General features: G+C 41.0%; 1 protein-coding gene across 4 annotated transcripts in view; it reads left to right on the forward strand.

Moving 5' to 3' along the window:
- VRK1 (VRK serine/threonine kinase 1) overlaps positions 1-20,786 on the forward strand; it is a 74,980-nt gene that overhangs the window by 18,183 nt on the left and 36,011 nt on the right. For 3 of the 4 annotated variants that reach the window (XM_059373936.1, XM_059373932.1, XM_059373935.1), the window contains exons 2-3: positions 16,932-17,096; positions 19,771-19,826. In XM_059373936.1, the coding sequence (XP_059229919.1) occupies positions 16,937-17,096; positions 19,771-19,826 (216 nt within the window). In that variant the 5' untranslated portion in view covers positions 16,932-16,936. Of the gene's footprint in view, positions 1-13,633; positions 13,739-16,931; positions 17,097-19,770; positions 19,827-20,786 lie in introns of those variants that run through there. The other variant, XM_059373934.1, reaches the window with a different exon arrangement.

The raw sequence follows: 20,786 nt of genomic DNA on the forward strand, positions 1-20,786 counted from the left end.
GAAGAATTTTGACACATGAGAATAGAGACAGAAAGACAAAGAAGTTATGCAAAAACCCTTTAATCTTAAATTTGAATAGAATATATCAATATAAACTTGTGAGGTGTTTTCTCGCTGAAAAGAGTTATTCTAGCTTATTCCACTAAAAAGATCTAGAAATAATGACAACCTGAGACCAATGAATATTGTAGGGCCCAGATTTTGGTCTCTAATCCATTTTCCACTAAAAGGAGACAGGCTTTTTGTAGAAGTGATTGATTTTAGGTTTGGGACAGGAAAATGTGCATGAGGAACCTGGAACATCTTATTCTAGAAAGCAAGGAAAATATCCAGGACCGTTGGGGTTGAATCAGAAGGGTACAGTGGCCAGCCCAAAGGGCTTCCATTGTTCAGTGCAAAAAGGAAAGAGCAGCCCTGGCTGCAGAAGCTGCCCGACATTCACAGACAGGCCATGTTGTCCTTGGATTAAATGTAAGCAGTCTCACAGAATACCTCAGACAGGGTTTCACTCACGTTATGATAAAATGAAACCAGGCACAAAGCCAAGGTCTCTGCGTCATCCACAAACTTCTTGACCAAAATGAGTGATGGCTACCTCTTTACCACTTACAGCTTTATCTTCATTCTAGTGTCCCCTCCCTGACATAGGATTTATGGAGATACCTTTCATAGAATTACCCCACTTTCTGACATCTAATTTAGGGAAACTCCTGCTTCCTCATATCCTTCCCCAAATTACCCAACCAAAGCCTGAATCCTATAATAGATTCTTTTTTAAAAATTATTAACATATAATATATTATTTGTTTTAGGGGTACAGGTCTATAATTTACCAGTCTGCCGCAATGCACAGCGCCCAGCACAGCACGTACCCTCCCCCGTGTCCGTCACCCAGTCACTCCATCCCTCCCACCCCGCTCTACTACAGCAGCCGTCAGTTTGTTTCCTGAGATTGAGGCTTACGGTTTGTCTCCCTTTCTGGTTTTATCTTGTTTCATTTTTTCCTCTCTTCCCCTATGATCGTAGGTTTCTTTATAACATAATCTTACTGAGCCACCCTGGTGTTCCCTGTGGAATGTGTTCTCTCACCTTGTTTCACTCTAGGTGTGTTCCTGGTGTTCTTTTACCGAGGGGCTCTGACATCAAATAGATGGCAGAGCAGTTTGTGCAAAGACAGTAACAAAGGAGAGGGGGAACACATTCAGTGACAGTAGAGGGACCTAGTTAGCAAAATTCACAAAGGGGGAAATTTTACAAAACAAATGACAAGGGAAGGAAAAGAAAATAAAAGAGGGAGGTGGCATTTGTCCATTAAGGAGATTGAAAGACTCGTTTGCCAGATGTGGCAAGTAAAAAATAGCTATACGAAGACACTTCTTGGGGCACCTGGGTGGCTCAGTGGGTTAAGCCTCTGCCTTAGGGTCCTGGGATCGAGCCCCGCATCGGGCTCTCTGCTTAGTGGGGAGCCTGCTTCCCCCCCACCCCCGCCTCTCTGCCTACTTGTTATCCCTGTCTGTCAAATAAATAAATAAAATCTTTAAAAAAAAAAAAGACTTCTTGAGACAATTAGAGAGTCTGAACTTGGTAGTAGATCATATTACAGAATGATTGTTAATTTTGTTAGGTGTGATGATATTTATTGACTATATTTTTAAAAAGTAAGTTAGAAGAATTTGCGTATGAAATGATGTAATGTGTGGGGTTTACTTTGAAACTGTTTGGAGGGGCGAGTGGATTGGGTAAAGGGAAGAAACAGATTGGCTGTGTGGGTTTAGTTGTTGAAACTAGGTGACGTGTATGCGGGAGTTTATCATACCCCTTCTCTGCTTTGTATGAATTTGAAAATTCTCATAGTAAGGAGTTTCTAGAAGTCTTTTGTATTTGTTTTTCTGTGAATTTCTGTCTGCACCTCACTTCTCCATTTTTCTCTTGGATTTTTGTCTTTTTTATTCTTCCTTAGAAAGTAATCTTTAAATACTAGGAAAGTTAGCCTTTTTTCATGTTTTACAGATTTCATATGTCTTTCAGGTTTGTTTATGCTATTTTTAACCTGTGGAGTATTTTTATTTTGTCAAATATATAAATTTTCTTTATGGCTTGACTGTTTTATTTTGTTGTCTCAGAAAATCTTCTTGTCTCTGGGAGTCTTTAAAGTTTTTCTTTCATGTTTTCATGAAGACTTTTTAAATGACTGGACTACACTTCTGAGATGCTTGTACTATTTGGTCATCCTAATTTCCTTTCTGAGTATTTAGAGCTATTCTCCCCTTAAGCCCTGCTGCAAGAATATATAAGGAAAAATGTTGTGCAGTTGCTATCCAGTGTAGATTTAAATGTGAACATCCAGTAAATTAACTCTAAACAAAGCTTGGTTGTTAATTTTGCCCCCAGACCAGAGAACTAATGGGAAATCTATCATTTACAAAATTCCCAAACATGCTAAATGCTGTATAAACATAAACACTATATAGTTCAACATTTCCAATTTTAGAACAGTTTCAGTGTTGGCTTAACATATGGAAGCATTCCTTTTAGTTCCTTTCTTAGGGCCTATGGGTCACCTACCTTTGAAGTCAGCGTCTTCACACTTGCTCCCCTCTTAGATGCTGTGCTTTATTATGGGCAGAGCAGGACGTTCCCAGCATCTGCTCTCTGTAGGATGAACGAGTATTACTGTAAAGTCTTCTTCATGATTGGTTCCTGGAGACCTTTTAGGACTCCCAGGGATGGATCTTCTAACCAGCACATCTAAAGTCAGAAAGAGAGGTACACAGCGAGACCTCACCAGATCCTTTACTTTTCCGGGTAAGTGTTGACAGCAAGGCTTCCTGAACTTGTGTTTGAAATTGGACCGTCCTGTGTATTCTCACTTGAAAATTAATTCTGCAGTTCGTGCTCCTCTTTTAGAACTTCTAGAAATCATTTAAAGGAAATAAAAGTTGAGGAAGTACACTTGATATACTGTATTTTAAACATTTGCTATACCAAAAAATGTTATAGTGTAATGTAAATCAGTTTCACAATACAAGTAGAAAACATTCTGACTAGGAAGAAATTTTTCTTCTCTGAAAATACCCACTTTCTTTCTCAGAATTAGAAGCGTGAGTCTTCACCTAGTTCTTTCCAGCGTAGGTGTGAAAACCTGACTAGTGTGACAATTGCTTCCAAAGATGGTGTCACAGTTTGAGTTTAGCTTAATGTTTTTCAGGAATAAGTCTATGAATTTATAGGATCATTATCTCTGGAGGTTCACTTCTGTACGCTCATGGATTGTTGTGCTGTAGTTGACTCTTGTTTTGTTAATGTCCTTACAGATACCATACAGCGGTGAATCCTTTTGCAACTTAAGTTGATATGCCTTGTTTTCAGAGTGAGACCTGGGGACTGATTGACTGAGTGTCCCTAATAGGAACTCAACAATGAGCTTTTCTTTGTCACAGGTTTTTATGTTAAGTGGTATTGGTAATAAGTATAATTTTATTCCATGGATATCCTTCCAATTCAGTCTCAGCCATAGGATTTGTGGAAATAAAAAAAGTAAGTATATGAAGACCATTGGTATGATTGGGAAGGGGCTATATAAACTCAAGATGCTGTATTTTAGTTTTTAGATGATTTCTTCATGGTAATCAAATGTATTAATCAACTTCTGATTAGCTGGCTCATTTGTAAGAGAATTGTCTTTAAATAGATTGCTTTGAAATTGTTCCTGAAGTAATTTAGCAAAAGAGGTGATGAAGTTCTTTGTTGACTGATTATCTGTTTGCTTTTATTCTTTGACTTACTGTAGTTTGGCGGGAAGCCATTTATACCAAAACATGTAATTACTTTTTAATCCCAACTAAGTTTGAAGTGTAAATGAGTGATCTTTGATTTGGGATGTGATGGGAGGGGAAAAGGGTGGTCTTTTGGGGAGCTCCTCTTGAGCCCTTCATTCACTAATTTGTATTTTTTTTCCAACGTCTGAAATGACTAGAGGGAGCCTTTATTGACATCCTCTAATTCGGTAGAGTTGTGTGTAACAGAGCTAGTATGTTGAAAATGAGTGACTGAATGAAGAAAGGAACATGTGCTGGCGTATCTAGATCGGTGGTCCAGTCTGTGCTTCACCTCTTCTGGGTGGCATTTCAACTCACAGACTCACAAGGGCTCTCGAGGAAGAGGGCCTTTCTGGTTTCAGAGTTCTGCTGGTAATTACCATGCGCAGCCAGGACTGAGAGCTACTCCCTCAGACCGTGATACTTACGTAGTTTGAGTTGATAATTTTACTCTGAACTTGCTGGCACTAGTTGAAAAAATGAGAAAACAGGTTTCAGAGCTCTTAGTGTCTTAAAAACTTGGACCCTACTGGAAGAGATACTTTCTCCCTGCCCTGAAACCAACAGAGTTTGGTTCTGTAGATGTCTATGACTGCTCACTGTCTCTAATAAATAGTTTTATCAGAGGATTCAGAAACATTCTTTACCCGGAGGGCTTTTTATTGATCCTTGTTTGAAGCTGATATAAAAATCCTAACTGTATGAAGGAGTTTCTGCATGAAACTAAGTGCAGCTTCTTGAAGCCAAAGGTTGCATTTTATCCATGTGCATTTCTAGCTCCACACATCAGTTTTGGAGGTGTTTTGTAAATGCCTTTGGAATAAAGGAGTTCAGATATTTGATATTCTGGTGAACTACTTTGTTGTAAAGATCGAGCTTAGAAAATCTAGAGTAAGAGATGATTAGCATGTTTCCTAGACCATCTGTCACTAATATCAATTGTTTCTACTTGGCACTGAAGACTTGTTTGGGGGTTGGGGGGTGATTGCTGGTGTAAAGTTTAAAAAAATCCAAAAAATGTCCTAGGTTATTCTGGACCCCTCTGTTTGGTGGTTAAAAGTCAGTGCAGTGTTTAAAAAATTGACATCCTTATTATCCAGGAAGGATTAATGCAGTCATTGGTTTTTCCAGTAGCAAACCATTGTAATAAGTGGTAGATGTTTCTGCTTTGCCCCCTCCCTATCGGTTTGATGGATTCACCAGAGTGAGCCTTTGGAAAACGTAAGCCAGAGCATGCCACTTCTCTGCGCAAAACCTTCCCTGGATTTTGCATCTCCCTGAGAGCTAAAGTGGGTGTCGTTACAGTGAGTGACCTGTGTGTTGTGTGTGACCACCAACACTGTGCCCTTGTATATCTGTGACATCAGCTAATGCTCCCCCCTGGTGGATTCTTCTGCAGCTGCCCCCACCTCCCTGCTACTTTGGCTTCCAGAACAAGCTAGTCATACTCTTGCCTCAGGGCCTTTGCACTTGCTGCTCCCTCTGTGTGGGGTGCTCTTCCTCTAGATCACTGCATGGCCAGCTTCCCTCACTGTGTTGCAGGTCTTTGCCCAAGTGTCATTTTCTCCTAAGGGTTTACCAGATCATCTTTTAAATTTCACTCCTCTCTCTCATCCCCTCTCCTTACTTTATTTTTTTTCCTTAGCACTTATTACCATTGGACACTGAGCACGTTTTAATTTTTAACAAGTTATCTTAAATTTTAAAAAGCTTAATGAGGGCTGGATTTTTAAAAAAAGATTTTATTTATTTATTTGACAGAGAGACATCACAAGTAGGTAGAGAGGCAGACAGAGAGAGAGGGGGAAGCAGGCTCCCTGCCGAGCAGAGAGCCCGATGCAGGGCTCGATCCCAGGACCCCGAGATCATGACCTGAGCTGAAGACAGAGGCTTACCCCTCTGAGCCACCCAGGCACCCCGAGGGCAGGAATTTTTATCTGTTTTGTTCACTGCTTTATCCTTGTGTTCTAGAACAGTTCCTGGCACATAGAGTATGCTCAACATAAATATTTGTCAACCAGATGAATTAATGAAGCAGGCACTATGCATTAGAATAATACAGAATTGCATGGAACTCAGTATTATTTTTATTTGAAATTAGGAGGTGTAGCATGGTAAAAATTTTTGTATTTCCTGTCAGAAAGTTACAAACCATTGACTCTAATAGCACTAGTAAGTTACTTAATGTTAAAGGTAAGGGGAAACTAGGGCTTTGTCCTAGGCTCTACTTTATAGGAACCCATTCCTACCTTGAGGTGACATTAGTGACAAAGGCACTAAGATTTTGAATTTATATCGGGCTTACATAGTTTAGCCTATGGATAGAGTGGATTCTGAGAATGGAATAACATACATTAGCAAAAACTATCAAACATGAAAACTTCGGTGAGAAATAGGTCAATGAGAGAATTCTTGACTCGTGTTCAGAATGTGATTTTTATTTTGATTGAAGTATTGTGAATTAAAGTGCAAGCATAATACATGTCCCCAGATCTTGAAGAAGTACGTTTCCCCTTTTGCTCAAGTCGGAGTCCTGAAGTGGACTGCAGGGCTGTGTTGGAAGCGTTGCTCCCGGGATACCGGGCTATCCCTCCTCCCACCTCCTCCCCTGTTCCGGCGTAAGCCACACCAGAACCCTTCTGTGTTCGTGTGGCCTGCTCTTACCTTAAGATCTTGGCCCTGCCTGTCCCTCTGCCCACTGTATCCTCCCAGTCATAGCTCCTGTGAGTCTGCTCGGATCTCCCTGCCTTCCGAGCGAGGCTCCCGTGCCCCTGCCGCCTGCCCTCCCGTCCTCTACCCTCCTGATCTCTCTTACTCCCCTTCCCTTTTCCCTCTAAAGCACAGCACCTACATTTTATAAAATATTATATAATTTACCCATCATGTCTGTCTGTCTTCCTTTCCCTTTCTTTCTGTCTGTCTGTCCTTCTGCTAGAATATGTGTCAAAAGAACAGGACCTCTGGGGCGCCTGGGTGGTTCAGTGGGTTAAAGCCTTTGCCTTCAGCTCAGGTCATGGGTGAGCTCTTGTGTTGGGCTCTCTGCTCAGCGGGGAGCCTGCTGCCTTCTCTCTCTCTGCCTGATTGTGATCTCTCTCTGTGTCCAAAAAAAAAAAAAGAGCAGGACCTTTGTTTTGTTCCTTGAGGTCAAGTAAACATCGAGAACAGTGCTTGGCACATGGCATATATTCAATAAATAATCATTAAGTGAGTGAATGAATTAATGCAATTCATAGGACAAATTCATATGATTCCCAGTTAGCCTTTATTTACTATTGTGGTAGCTAGTAGATTTCGCTATAGGCATACCATGGAAATACTGTAGGTTCGGTGCTAGACCACCACGGTCAAGTGAGTATTGTGGTAAAGCAAGTCAAATGAGTATCTTGGTTTCTTAGTGCAAATATGAATGCTACATTTACACTGTTCTGTAGTGTTTTAAGTGTGCAATAGCATTATGGATAAAAAAAAACAATTACATACTTTAATTAAAAAATCTTATTGCTAAAAAATGCTATCATCTGAACTTTCAGTGAGTTGTAATCACTGATCACAGATAATAAGTAAAATAATAATGAAAAAGTTTGAAATACTGTGAAAATTCCAGGATTACACAGGAGACATGAAGTGAGGAAATGCTGTTGGAAAAATGGTGCAAATAGACTTGCTCTGCCGAAGGTTGCCACAAACCTTCAGTTTGTAAAGAAACACAGTATCCCTGAAATGTAATAAAGCAAAGTGCAGTAAAGGGCGATAGGCCTGTAATTAGCATCTGTAAGGACAACCTTTGAAATCACACCACTTGTAATGCTTTTCCAATTCTGAGTGTGCACGTGCAGGGGAAGGGTGATTTCATAGTCTCCAAGAATATATTGGGGTTGGACTATGTCTGTTTTACCTTTTGTGTCTATAAACTCTTCATTCTTTTTTTTAATTGTGGGAGGAAAATAACAACATAGAATCACAAAATTTACCGTCCTATTTTTTAGTGTACAGTTCAGTAGTGTTAGGTATGTTCACACTCTTGTGTAACCAGTCTCCCGAACTCTATCTTGCAGATTGGAAACTGTACCCATTAAACTATAGCTCCCTTCTTCCCCCTCCCTCAGCCCTGGCAACCGTTCTATTTTCTGTTTCTTTACATTTGATTTCTGTAAGATACCTCATATTAGTGGAATCCTACAATATTTGTCTTTTGGGGATGGGCTTATTTCACTTAGCATAATGCCTTCAAGATTTCACCCTTACTGTAGCAGGTGTCAGAATGTCCTTCCTTTTTAAGGCTGAATAATACCGCAATGCATGTATACACCACATCTTGTTTATTCACCTGCCCACAGACACTTGGGTTGCTTCCACCTTGTAGATCTTGTCAGTAGTGCTGCTGTGAGCAGGGGTGTGCAACTCTCTTTGAGACTATGAAGTGTTTTCTTGAGATCTGTTAGCTTATAGGAAAGGCCTATCAACCAGTTCTGTTTTTGTATTTCAAAGCCTTAATTTTATTTCTAAGATCTTCAGTTTATTGGGCTCCTGGGTGGCTCAGTGGGTTAAGCCACTGCCTTCGGCTCAGGTCATGATCCCAGGGTCCTGGGATCGAGTCCCGCATCAGGCTCTCTGCTCAGCAGGGAGCCTGCTTCCCTCTCTCTCTCTGCCTGCCTCTCTGCCTACTTGTGATTTCTCTCTGTCAAATAAATAAATAAAATCTTAAAAAAAAAAAGTTCTTCAGTTTATTGAATAACATGTTTTTTCTTTTATGTAATTTACATTCACATTGTAAAATGTGTACTTTGGTGTAAGGTAGGGAAGTGTAGGTGGTCCGCTTTTATAACACGATTCCTCCTGGAAAACTATGTCAAAAAGCAGGACAAACTCCCTGAAAAAACAGGCTGTTACTCATTGTTGTGTTTCCCAAACTACCTAGACTGTGAGTGGCCTAAACCATAGAACGAGCCCCAGGATAGTATTGTGTTGTGAAGCAAAGGAAGAGATGGTTTCCGGAAGGAAAGGATGAATAACAGTGTCACACCTCCTGAGCAGGCACATGGGAGGGTGTCCTGTCATTTGCACTCAGTGCCCTTAGCAAGAGCAGTAGGAGCAGATCCTGAGGACACAGTCGGCAGGGATGGAAGTTTTGCCCCAGGGAGGAGAACAGAGACGGGGTAGTAGGGCCGCATGATCACTGAGACATTTGCGTGAGAGGAAGAGGAAAGTTAGGGTGATAATGGGGAGAGACTAGTTAATAGTGTAAGTCCTGAGAAGATTGGAGGCCATGGGATACAAGACCGAGGTGAAGGGCCTGATGTTTGGCAGAGGAACAGAGCTTCCCTGAGTTGCGATGGGGGGACGGAAGATACAGAGGAATGCCCGGGTGGGCCTGATGTGGGGGCAGGTGGTAGGCAGGTTTTGGTCTTAGAAAGATGAAAGAATTCCCACTCAAAGCTTCAGTTTTCTCTCGGAACTGGGAGATGAGGTCGTCTGTTGAAATTCACAAGTTCAGAAAGGGAGAGATGGTTATGAGGAACCTAAGCAGTGTTGGCATAGTCATTGTAGGGAGTGGGAAGAGATGTCTGCTGCCAGGCTTGTGGGAGGGGGGCAGTGTCCATTGCCGTTGAGGGAGGTACAGTAGGCATAAAGTTAGACATCAGATACTTGAGAAGAAAAACCCTTTTTGCTGTTTAATTTGACACATTTATTGAATTCCTACCTACTGCATGTGTTGGAAGATAGTTCTTGTACCTAGGGAGCTTAGAAACTTGCAGAACATTTATTACAAAAAAGAAGAGGTGACAACAGTCCTGAAACTTCAGAGATCAGATCTGATTGAAGAAGAGAGAGCTCTTTGGGTTTGGAAAAGACTTGAGTCAGTGTCAATGGGGGAGGGTGAGGAAGAGCTTTCCGCTGCTGAGTGGAGAGAAGAGTCCTTAGGTACCGCGTTAATGGACGGAATAGTGAATAGTACAGTTTGTGCAGAATTACCCCTGAGTCAGTGTGTCTCTGTGCCGTTTAGAAACATATCAGAGAAACTTATCATTTAGAGAAGGTTCCGTAAAAGTGTGTGACACCCTCCCCCTGCCACCGCTCCAGGGGAGCTTCTGTGCATATCTGTTGTAAGGGGACGAATGACTAGTTGTCCATGTATGGCAGGCTCTGTTGCTGCACTGTCAGTTCGCAGTTTGGATCGGATGAATTTGTCGAGCTCATCAGGTGTAAGCGGTACTTTTCCATCCATTCGAGCTTTTTTTCTGTCTTGAAAATTCCAGATTGGAATCCAGGACTTGAAAAATGTCAGTTGTCTAAATACAGTACTATATTGTGATAAATATAGCTATTGAAATTAAAAAAAAAATCTCTTCACAAAACTTTATTTTAATATTCACAGCAGAACTTTTTTGGGAATGTTATCTGAGAAACAGGACCATTTTATTATCAGAGCTGACTATTAATTAGGGTATTGTTTCAGATATAAAAGTTGATCTGCCACTGAAAATTCTATTTGAATATGTATAGTTCCAAGCTTGCTTTGTGTATTTAATAACTTTAGTACCATAATTACTCTGTTTACAATTAAATTTTGGTGAATATGCTAATACAGAATGCGGCAGTGATTTCAGCAAAGGGCAGGGCTGATTTGCATCTTGATGTGCTTTTCACTTGCATCTGCATTTCATTTACTATCACTGGGAAGAGAAACGGTCAGATTATGTAATGGATTTTGTGACAGTGAAGTTTTCCTTTTCTTTGAAACCTCCTGTAAGCTACCAGGGTAGTGGATTTGCTCTGTTCTGAGTGGGCAGAAGTGATGCCGAAGGGTTGAGTCTGGTTGAGGTTTGTGCCCTTCAGCGAGTTGTTTAATAGAAACCTAATGTAGGTGCGGGCTGCATCATTAGAAGGAACCTGTAACGTATTGAGGTGATTGTAGAATTCACATTCGTGTTGTAAGTTCTTCAGGAAAGTCACTGAGGAGCTGAGGCAAATGCTTATGGTTGTAAAACTTAATAGTTTTTGAGCAGGGGCGTCTGGTTTTAATACCTAAAACTCTCTTCTTTTCAGAAATCACCTTAAAAGGAACAAGGAGATTGAGAAACACAGCTCTCATATTCTCTGAAACTAAGAGACTTCTGTGACCCTGAAGCAGGAAATCAGAGGGGTGGCCAAACGCTGTGCCAGTCAAATGCGGGTGTGGCAGGATGTGGAAAGGGGGTGCCCTTGGGGCTGATGAGACCCAGATCTTGGACCAAGCGGGTGGTAGAGGGGTGTTCTTCAGAGTGAGTGGAATACAACCGGTTGAGGCACAACCAGTAAGCCTTTGTTTAGAAGAACAGGAAATGGGTGTTGGCAGAACAACTTTATATGAAAAAAAGAGAAAGGAAAAAACAATAACTGTGTATGCGCTTTTTTTGTCCTTAGTTTACTTTGGCCGTGTGGTATTTTTAAGTGCCTCGAACCCTGTGGATCTCCCTAATGTGCATGTGTGACCGAGGAAAAGAAAAGAAACTGGATAACCATTTGGAAAATCCAGGATTCCTACCTCTGATCATCTTATACAGTATAAGTGTAAACAAATCAAAATTTTACCAGCAAAATATGAAATAAAGTGCAAAATAACAAAACCGTAATAAACCATACAATAACTAAAAGAAGACATAATATTTGCAAAGAATAATTTGGGTGGGGACTTTCCAAGGATGACAAAGTCCAAAAGCTAAAAATAAACAATATCAAAAGACAAACAGGGAAGACTATTTGCAATATCAAGAGCCAATTTCTTCACTAGAGAATATATAAGAAGTGCCTATAAATAAAGAAGCAAAAGGCAACCGGTAGTTCTTAGAAAATGAGGTACAGATTTTACTTAGGACTGTGTGGGTGTGTGTGTCTGTCTGATTGGACAAGCTCATAAAATATGAAAAGGTTCTCAGTTTTGGTCCCTTGATGATTGTTAATTATAGGAAAGGCAGTTTTTTAATGCTTAAAACTGTAAAATATTTCACAATACAGAAGACCTTATTAAGCAGATACAGACTTAATGAATTATAAGGTACTGTTAGAGCCACCACCCATGTCATGAAATAGAACCACTGGCCTGTCCTCATCACAACTTCTTTTACTTCCTGAAAGTAACTTGTCTTTTACAGCAATCACTTCCTTTTTTTTATTGGTTTACCACGCAAATGTGCATCCCGAAACACTGTGGTACACATTTGCCTGATTTTGTTCTGTTTGGGCTGTGTTCTTTCCAGTCTTTCTGCATCGGGCCCTCTTCTCCCCCATCTCTTCTTTTTTTCCCTTTATCTGTTGAAGAAATGGGATTCTGTGTACTCCAGCGGTTCTCACCCTTGGGGCTTCGCTGACTGCATTCCTGTGCCATAGTTTATCATGTTCTACTGTTCTTTTCATATCCTGTGAATCAGGACCAGGCTTGATCAGATTCGGAGTCTATTAATTTTTTATTTTTCTTTTTTGGCAAGATTACTTCATAGGTAATGGCATGGTCTTTTATCAGGAGACGTATGATGTCTGGACATCTCTCATATTTTGATGTTAGTAACTGTCAGTGCTCAGTGTCTAGGTCCACTAATTCATTAGGAGGGAAATGTGTTACCCTAAAACCATCCTTATTCATTTATTAGCTGAAATTTTTCCATAAGGAGATTTTTCTCTTCGTCTAATATTTGGTTACCCAGTGGTACAATTCATGTAAGAAAGAGGGTAAGTGCTTGATTCTTTTCCTTCCTTTTTTCTTTTCTTTTTTTTTTTTTTTAAAGCAGCTTTCAAAATTGAGTGGTTTCCTATTATTCTCTAGTGGTGCCCACTTAGGTTTTCTGGCTATTATAAACTCTTGGATTTACGTCCATTTTATGTGTTTTAATCCATAGTGGTTATTATTTTTATTGACTCAAATTGGCCCATCTTTGGTCACTGGAAACACCTAAGTTGGCTTCTTAGACATATCTGACATCAGTAGTTTTTGATAGCTTCTTTGACACCTAGAAATGACAAGATGTTCCAAGTCTGTCTTGTACGTTTCTGGTTTCACATCTGGAATCAGTCCTCTCTTCAAGGAGTCTGGTTTCTTTTACAAGAAACTGTAGTTTTAAGAATACACTTTGTTACTAGAGGTACTCATTACTACTAGGTTGGTTGGTTGTTTCTAAGCTTTTTTTGTGGTTCGGGCTAGGAAATGAAAGTGGTGTGTGTGTGCACGTGTGCGTGGCGTGCATGTGCATGTGTGCTTTTTTAAAAGATAAAATAACTTCTGAATTAAAAATATTTCCGAATAAAACATTTTTAGCTTTAACTCTTCTTTCATTTCTTTCCCCTTTCTTTTGTATTTGAATCTCGATTTCTAAGGATACAAGGGGGTGCCTGAATTAAAATATCACGGAATTATTCACTTGTATTATTGCACAGATATGTGTACAGTACCCTTAGTTTACAAAACCAAGTATCACTTACAGTGTGATTATTGGAGAGCTGGGTTTTTTGGGCATATGTTCTCCCATTTTTTACAGTCGTACTGTATCTACTTCGTCAGAGCATCTACCCATGATGTGTTCTGTCCTCTTAGAGTCCTTGTTGAGTCTGATTCTACAAACCAGTGTCTGCTTACTGCCCACTACCAGTTCTCATGGTGACGTTTCTTTAGGCATTTTGGATATCTAAGGCTTGTTCTCTGATGGATTCTTAATTCCCTTTTTCTATGTTGAGAATGCTCTGGTCTTTATACTTGAAATTTGACTGCGTATAAAATCTTCCGGTTCTTGTTTTCTTTGTCTTAACTATGTTACTTCCCCTTTCTTTTCTGGCATAAGTGTTGCTGTCAGAGTGATGACAGTCAGATTTATTTTCCTTATAAAAGATCTGGTTTTGGCCTGGATGCTCAAAGAATACTTCTTTTCCCTGGAGTTCTGTAATTTTACAAGGTGGTATCAGAGCATGGGTTGTCCTGGGCTGATTTCTCTGTGTATGGTGTGAGATTTGAGCTTTCATTTTGTAGTTTTGCTTTTTTATTTTGTTTTTTAAGTTTAGGAAAGTCTTCTTAGATTAAAGCATTTTTAGTATTTTGTTCTCTTGCTTTGATTTTCTTTGTTATGTGTTCACTGGCTTTTCTTTTTCTGCTTTCTGAATCTATGATTTTCTCTTGAAATGTTTATCTTTTTCCACCCTTTTTGATTTTTAGAGTTTTTTCCTTTACACTTTCTATTTCTGTTAAGTCACTGTTTCAGTTGCCTTCAGTCTGATGTTCTTTCTAGTTTAGTTTTCCTCTCTTAAATGATTGTGACTAGTTATTTCCTTTTACCGTTTAGTCTCTGAGTTTTTCTAATTCTGATCTGTTAATCTTTCTATATAAAAAATTTAAGCTTGTATTGAATTATTGGTTCAGAGCTCTCAACTTTTTGGCAAGCCTGTTTCATGTATTTTTCTGCAGGAACTTTTAAGAAAATTTAGTTTGCACGGGACTAGGTTTTGTTCCTTTTCTGTTGCTGAGTTCTTCAAGCAGTTATTTTTCTTTTATGTGCAATTCGTTCTAGATGGTATAGTTCAAGTTGACTTTATGCCATTTTCTAGAGCCTCCTCTTCTGTTTTGTTTTGGTGTAGTGTTCCAAAACATGGAGGCTAACTTGACATATCTACCTTTGTATTTGAACCTTCTTTTTCCTTTCTTTGTGTTATCTTTGTGATTTTCATTTTGGATTCTGTTCCCAGCCCTTTCTCACCCACCCGGGGAGGTTTTGACCTGAGAGCTTTTCCACTGGTTGGTCCTGCGAGCAGTGGAGGGCAGCCTGCTCCAGCCCCTCCAGCAGAGCCCCACACAAGCTCAGCTGGAGAACTCACGGCTGGATGTGCACGGCCCTTCCCGGCTTTGGCTACTGTTCCTACGTTCTCTCTGTGCTTCCGAGAAGTGACTTGGGGTCACTTGGGGATTCTCAAATTCACCAGAGACACCACCCTTGCTTCTGCTGCTTCCCTCACCGCTGCCGGTAGCACGTAGGTCATCTTGCTCTCTGCGACCTCTTCACCCACTCCCATTTTGCAGTTTTGTAGGGAATAGTGTCGCCTAGTTTTGTTGTGGTTGCTGTCCATTGGGTTTGAATCCTGCTCTCCAGTCGTCCTGTTTGGCTTTATGGGGGAAATCTAGGGAGATTAGACGTGGGAAAAGCCAGCCCTACCATCTTCAGTGGCAGCGAGATTTTGGACGCAGTGGTGTGTTCAGGGATTCGGCAGACTCACAGTGAGGGCCGACTCTGTGGGGCTGCTTTCAGGAAGAAGGAACAGGTTTTCCAGACTGCATTAATTGTAACAAGTAGGCTGTAGCAATAAAACTCAGAGTAAAAGGTAACCACTTAATTTGGAGGAAAAACACACTTTTTCTTGACTATAGTTTATATTGAGTGGAAGGTGAGCTAGCATATTTCTTGAAATATGGTCACTTTGGGAAAGAAATTCCGGTAAAACCCAAAAGATAGTATGGTCACTCTCTTGAGTTACAGAAAGAGGGAAAAGTTTTTTTTTCTTTTCTTTTTTTAAACGCATTTTAAATTGTCTTGGCTTCATCAAATAGGAGATTACTCTGATGATTTGTTACAGTGGGGTAAATTCAGAAGGCATCCGTTTTATATTTAGAAGTGCTATGCCTTGGTTTGTTCTTTTCTTCTTCTTCTTCTTCTTTTTCTGGTCTTGGTCATTTCTTGCACTCAGTCTACAACCATAGCTATAAAACTCACCTTGTCTGGTGTATTGAGTCTGGTCTGTTGTGGTTTACACTGAAACTCCATTCAGGAAGATTTTACAGTGATTAAAAATACACATTAAGAGAACTGTTTGATAGGAAGAAATAATAGCCATACTCATTTATTTTGGAGATTTGTTATTTATTATTTATTATTGTTAGAGAAGATTTCAACAATGAAAGAGGATTGGCATTCTATAGGAAAAATTAAATTTAAAAATCCCCAATAAGTTAATAAAGAGCATTTGCATGTATGGAGTTTATGTCTGTGGTGTGATAGCGGGTGGATATTTGCTAACAAAAATCCGCATCTAGTATTGTGTGTATGTACTTAGGGTATCCAGGCTCCAAAGCAAACCACCTTACATATTGTAAGTTGTCTGGTCTTAACAAACCTGTCTTTCACCTGAAGAGCCATTTCACGTGTTGCAGGCTATAGCCTCTGAGAAAAGTATTTGTTTCAAATTATTTATTTGAGAGAGAAAGAGAGAGTGAGAGACAGCGCGAGAGGGGGAAGGGGCAGAGGCACAGAGAGAAGCAGGCTCCCTCCTGAGCAGAGAGCCTATCCCCAGGACCCTGGGATTATGACCTGTGCCAAAGGCAGGTGCATAATCGTCTGAGCCACCCAGGTGTCCTCGAGAGTGTATTTGTTTTAAATCTTTTTCATTTAGTAGTTGTAGAGCTGAGAGTTTGAGCCCCCCTCGCCCACCCCCCAGTGTTTTCTCTCAGTGAGGTAAGCTACGGCTCAGGGCAGTTAAAGCCCAGAGAGAAGTGACTTGGTTACGGTCACCAGACTAACTGGTGTCATAGCTGCCCTGGAATCTGGGGCTTTTGATTCTAGCCTGGGGCAGTTTTCACTACAAAGCACTGCTTTCTCTCAATGTTACGTTCAGCTTGGCCGTGAGTGAGAAAGGTGAACCCAGATTCACCGCCAAAAGCGTAGGGGTGAGAAGGGAAGCCTGGAGCGCCGGGTGTCGCCAGCTTTGCCTTTTCTGTGAAGCCAAATGACCAGACAGCCACCATTCCCTTGTCGCTGTCCTCTCCTCCGCTGTGGTGACTTGTAACGGTGGCCCGTGGCGTTGAGCCTGTGGAGTCCGGTTAGTCCTCAGAGCAGATTACTGTTGCTTTGCCACCTTCTAGGCACAGAGCCTCGGACAGCTTGCTAAGCTCTGCCGAGTCTTCATTTCCTCATCTGTGAGGTGGGATGATGATGTGATCTTCACGGAGGTGTGAGGTGGCTCGGGGGCTGTGTATAGAGTAGCTGCTCTTGTGTCGTCCGGCCTCTTCCACATTTGAAAAGTGCCTTCGTGGCACAGAGCTTTCCTTAGTGTTTTCAAGCACTTCGAGGAGTGTAATTCCGAGTGTCGCTTTCTTTCGTTTTATAGTGAAAATGCCTCGTGTAAAAGCCGCTCAAGCTGGAAGACAGGGCCCTGGAAAGAGACGACTTGCGGAAAACTTTGCCCCTGGGGAGGTGATCACTGACATGGCGAAGAAGGAGTGGAAGCTGGGCGCTCCCGTTGGCCAGGGCGGCTTTGGTTGTATATATCTCGGTAAGCGTAACCAATTCTCGAAGTAGTTTCTCAGTTGGGAGAGGTTCCTAATGATCTACATTCAACTTAATATTGTATGATTTGGCAAAAATGTATCAATGACACAGGAGTGGCCAAAAAGTTAGTTGATTGAGTCACAGTAGAAAAAGAAGGTGATGTATCTGCAGTATTGTGCTTTAGATTTTAAAGATATTGTGTAAACCTGTCCTGGTGCCGCTCATTTTCAGGCTCATTTGGATCCTCACCGCGGCAGAGACTCTTCTCTGCTGGGTCTTGTCCCTTTGCATCCCGTTGTCCACGCTGTGGCTTGAGTCACCTAGCCTAGTTGAATTTCCGGAATGGCTCCTCCCCCGCCCCCCCGGCCCTGGGGATAAAGTGGCAGACACAGGAGAATGGCATAGAGACCCCCCCCTCTCGTTGGTCCCTCACATTCCCTCAGGGTCTGCGCTTTGGCTGTTCTGCTGCCCTTTGCCTCTTGATCTCCATACGTGATGCTTCTCTGGTCTCATTTTTCCCAAGCTCAGGCCAGGGCAGGGACTGTCAGTTTATAGGCCCTTCGTGTCAGCCCTTTCACAGTCCTTTCCACGCTGTGCTGAAGTGACTTTTCCGTCTCAGCAGTAGGACATCTCTTCTTACTGTGTTCCTTGTGCTGACGTATTTTATAACATGACGTTTGAATGAATTATCAAGCTTCCTTTTACCCCTTTCCTCATTTGAACTGTGCAGTGTTATTGGGATACTCTCCTTATTTTGTACTCTAAATGCTTATTTAAAAAGTTCTGATCTTGCTGTGTTACTAATCAGCCTCTGAACGATGTGTCTTGGAGCTCACACCTTTCCATTTGCCCATGGTAGTTGTTTTTGCGACTTGGTCTTCCTTCTTCTCTCTGAACTACTGTAGCTGCCATTTCTTCACAACCCTTCTGTTCGCAGTTGGTTGGTGGTTTCTTGTTTTCCTTTGCCATTCTCCGTCTCTCCACATCTAATGGAGAATGCCTTAGGGCTCGGGCCTAGCCTGTCTTCTTTTCTCTGGTACACTCACGCCCTAGGGGCTCTTCCAGAGTCATGGCTTTAAATGACTAGTGTTTCCATGTCAGTGACTCTCAAACTTCTTTCTCCAACTTGGGCCGTTCTTCCGAACTCAAGACTTGTATATCAACTGCCTCTTTTGCACGTGAACTTGGATGTTTACCGAGCATTTCAGACGTAAGGCTCGCCAAAGCACCAGCTCTTCCTGCAGCTTCCTCCATCTTAGTAAGTAGCAACTTCCTCTTTCCAGGTGCTTAGGCTGTAAACCTGGAGCCGTCCTTACCCCCTTTCTACCTTTTGCCCTCCTCTCCAGTTGATCAACAAATTCTGTTGGCTCTTCTTTGAACGCATGTCCCCAGTGTGGCCGCTTCCCACCACCTTGACTGCCCCCATGTGCCGTCGGGGCCTGGCTGACCTCCTTGCTTCTGCCCTTGCCCTCTGCACTCCGTTCTCCGCTAAGAAGCCAGAGGATTCTTAAGTCAGAGTCCCGTCTTGCCAGTTCTCTTCTTAGAACCTTCCTGTGGCTCTCCAGCTCAGTCATAGTGACAGGCTTCTGTCACCTGTCATGCTGGTGCTTGGTCCCTGCTGCTTTTCTGATCTGTCTCTTGTTACTCTCCACCTCACTCGCTTTTCTCCAGCTGCTTTGGCCTCCTTGCTTGCCTCAGACTTGCAGAGGCTTCCACGTCAGGGTGTTTGTGCTGGTTTGCCTGGAACGTTCTTCCCAGGTGCTTATGTGGCTTATTCCCTCATCGTCACCTCACTGTCACAGGGTGTCAGCTCCAGGCACACCCTGTCACATTTCTCTTCGGAGCTTGCAGCACATCGTCCGGCCTCGTTTTCCTGCTGTAGCACTTACTACACCATCAAGCATTCTTTATATTTTAATTGTGGTCTGTGTCCTACCACTGAAATGTTAGCTTCATAAGAGTAGTAATTATATCTCCTTGCTCGTTACTAAGTCAGTTTCCTAGAAACTGGCATATCATAGGTACTTGGTAAAAATACGTGTTTTATGAATGTGGGCAGTCTTACGTTACTGACTGGGAATACTGATTCCAGAGCACCTGTGCTTTATTTGTGTGAAATAAAATGACAGCCATGTGACAGTTATGGTGGGCACTTCAGAGTTCTAGTGCCAACATCCTGAACTATTGATACATCCTGAACTATTGAATTTCCTCTCCCAAATTAGTGCTTCTGGAACTTTAGCTCCCTTTTACCTCCCCCCTGCCCCGCCCTTCTTAGGAAAGTTCCCTGGTTTGTGAAATTTAAGAAATGTCATCAGTTACCATCCTCTTTGGACTTCACAACCTACATTAGCATATCAAAAGCCATGAGTACGTTTAAATTAAGGAAATCTTTAACTCAGAGTTTTCCATACTTAATTGATGATCGGATTGAAGATACCAGCAATTATAAAAATGCATTCCAATTTCAGACATGTTAAATCATGAAAAAAAAAAAGTCTTCAAATTGATGAAATATACTGTAATGATATGCTGAGACACATACTTGGGAACTGAAATTTATTCTATCAAGGAGTTGTAGATATACAAACCTAAAGATTAACAAAGGGTTAGTAACAGACTAATCAAAGTAATGCTACTTCTTGTTCTGATATTACGTATGTCACTTTTTCAAACAGCTGATATGAATTCTTCAAAATCGGTGGGCAGCGATGCACCTTGTGTTGTAAAAGTGGTAAGAAAATATTTTAGCTGACTTTCTTTTTTGTTGAATGGGTGTAGTGTTTATTTTATAAGGATAAAGGATATTTTATATCCTTTTTGATAACTAGAATTAATTAAACATACGGTACTACATTTTTAACAGTGTTTAATAAGACACAGAAGTATCTTAATAGTTTTAAATAATTTGAATTCAAAAAGTTCATTTCCTCTCTTTTAAATTAGAGTGACCCTAGTATTTGGGGAAAAAAAAATGAACGTAAGTATGGAGGTGTACCAATGTAGAATAAAAATATTCAGCTCATTCTTACCATTTCAACTGTATTTACAATAGGTGAGATACTTTCTTACTTACATCCCACAAGACCCTACTACTTTAATGAAACTTTACTGTATTTTATCTAGCATTTGCTTCTGAACTTCCACTCGGTCAATCTTTTTTCATTTTATTCCCAGTTTTCTTCCCTTTTACATCCATTTTAGTGAATTATATATTTAATTGTGATCACTTTGAACCTTCTTTTTGCTCAACTAATGTTGAAATTGGTTTGTAATGAGTAAGGTTAACAGCATCCCATCTGATGTGAGCATACTTACACACTTACACAGCTTAGTCACTGGTGCGCTAAAAGGCATTTTAACTACTGTTTTTTGTTAAGAATATATTATGCATCTTTCTGCTTACAGACTTCCATTTCTAACTCTTCTCTCAAAGTTCTTGTGTGAAGAACATGTTTTTGTTAAATAATAGGAGAGAGAACAGGGTCTGTTATTGGGGCAAATTACTATCGTAAGTTCCCCATTTGCCCTTTTTTTCTAAGAACTACATAAGTCAGAATTATCCTGAAGTTTTGTGTGTTGGTTTGTTTTATTTCACATTCTTTTAAATGAGGAATAGATTTGATCCCTTGTGAATTAACTCTTTTGGATCTGAATTGTTTTAGTGATTGTTTTTAATCCTTTTTTTATTAAG

The sequence above is a fragment of the Mustela nigripes genome, chromosome 13, assembly GCF_022355385.1.
Source record: "Mustela nigripes isolate SB6536 chromosome 13, MUSNIG.SB6536, whole genome shotgun sequence".
Lineage (NCBI taxonomy): Eukaryota > Metazoa > Chordata > Mammalia > Carnivora > Mustelidae > Mustela > Mustela nigripes.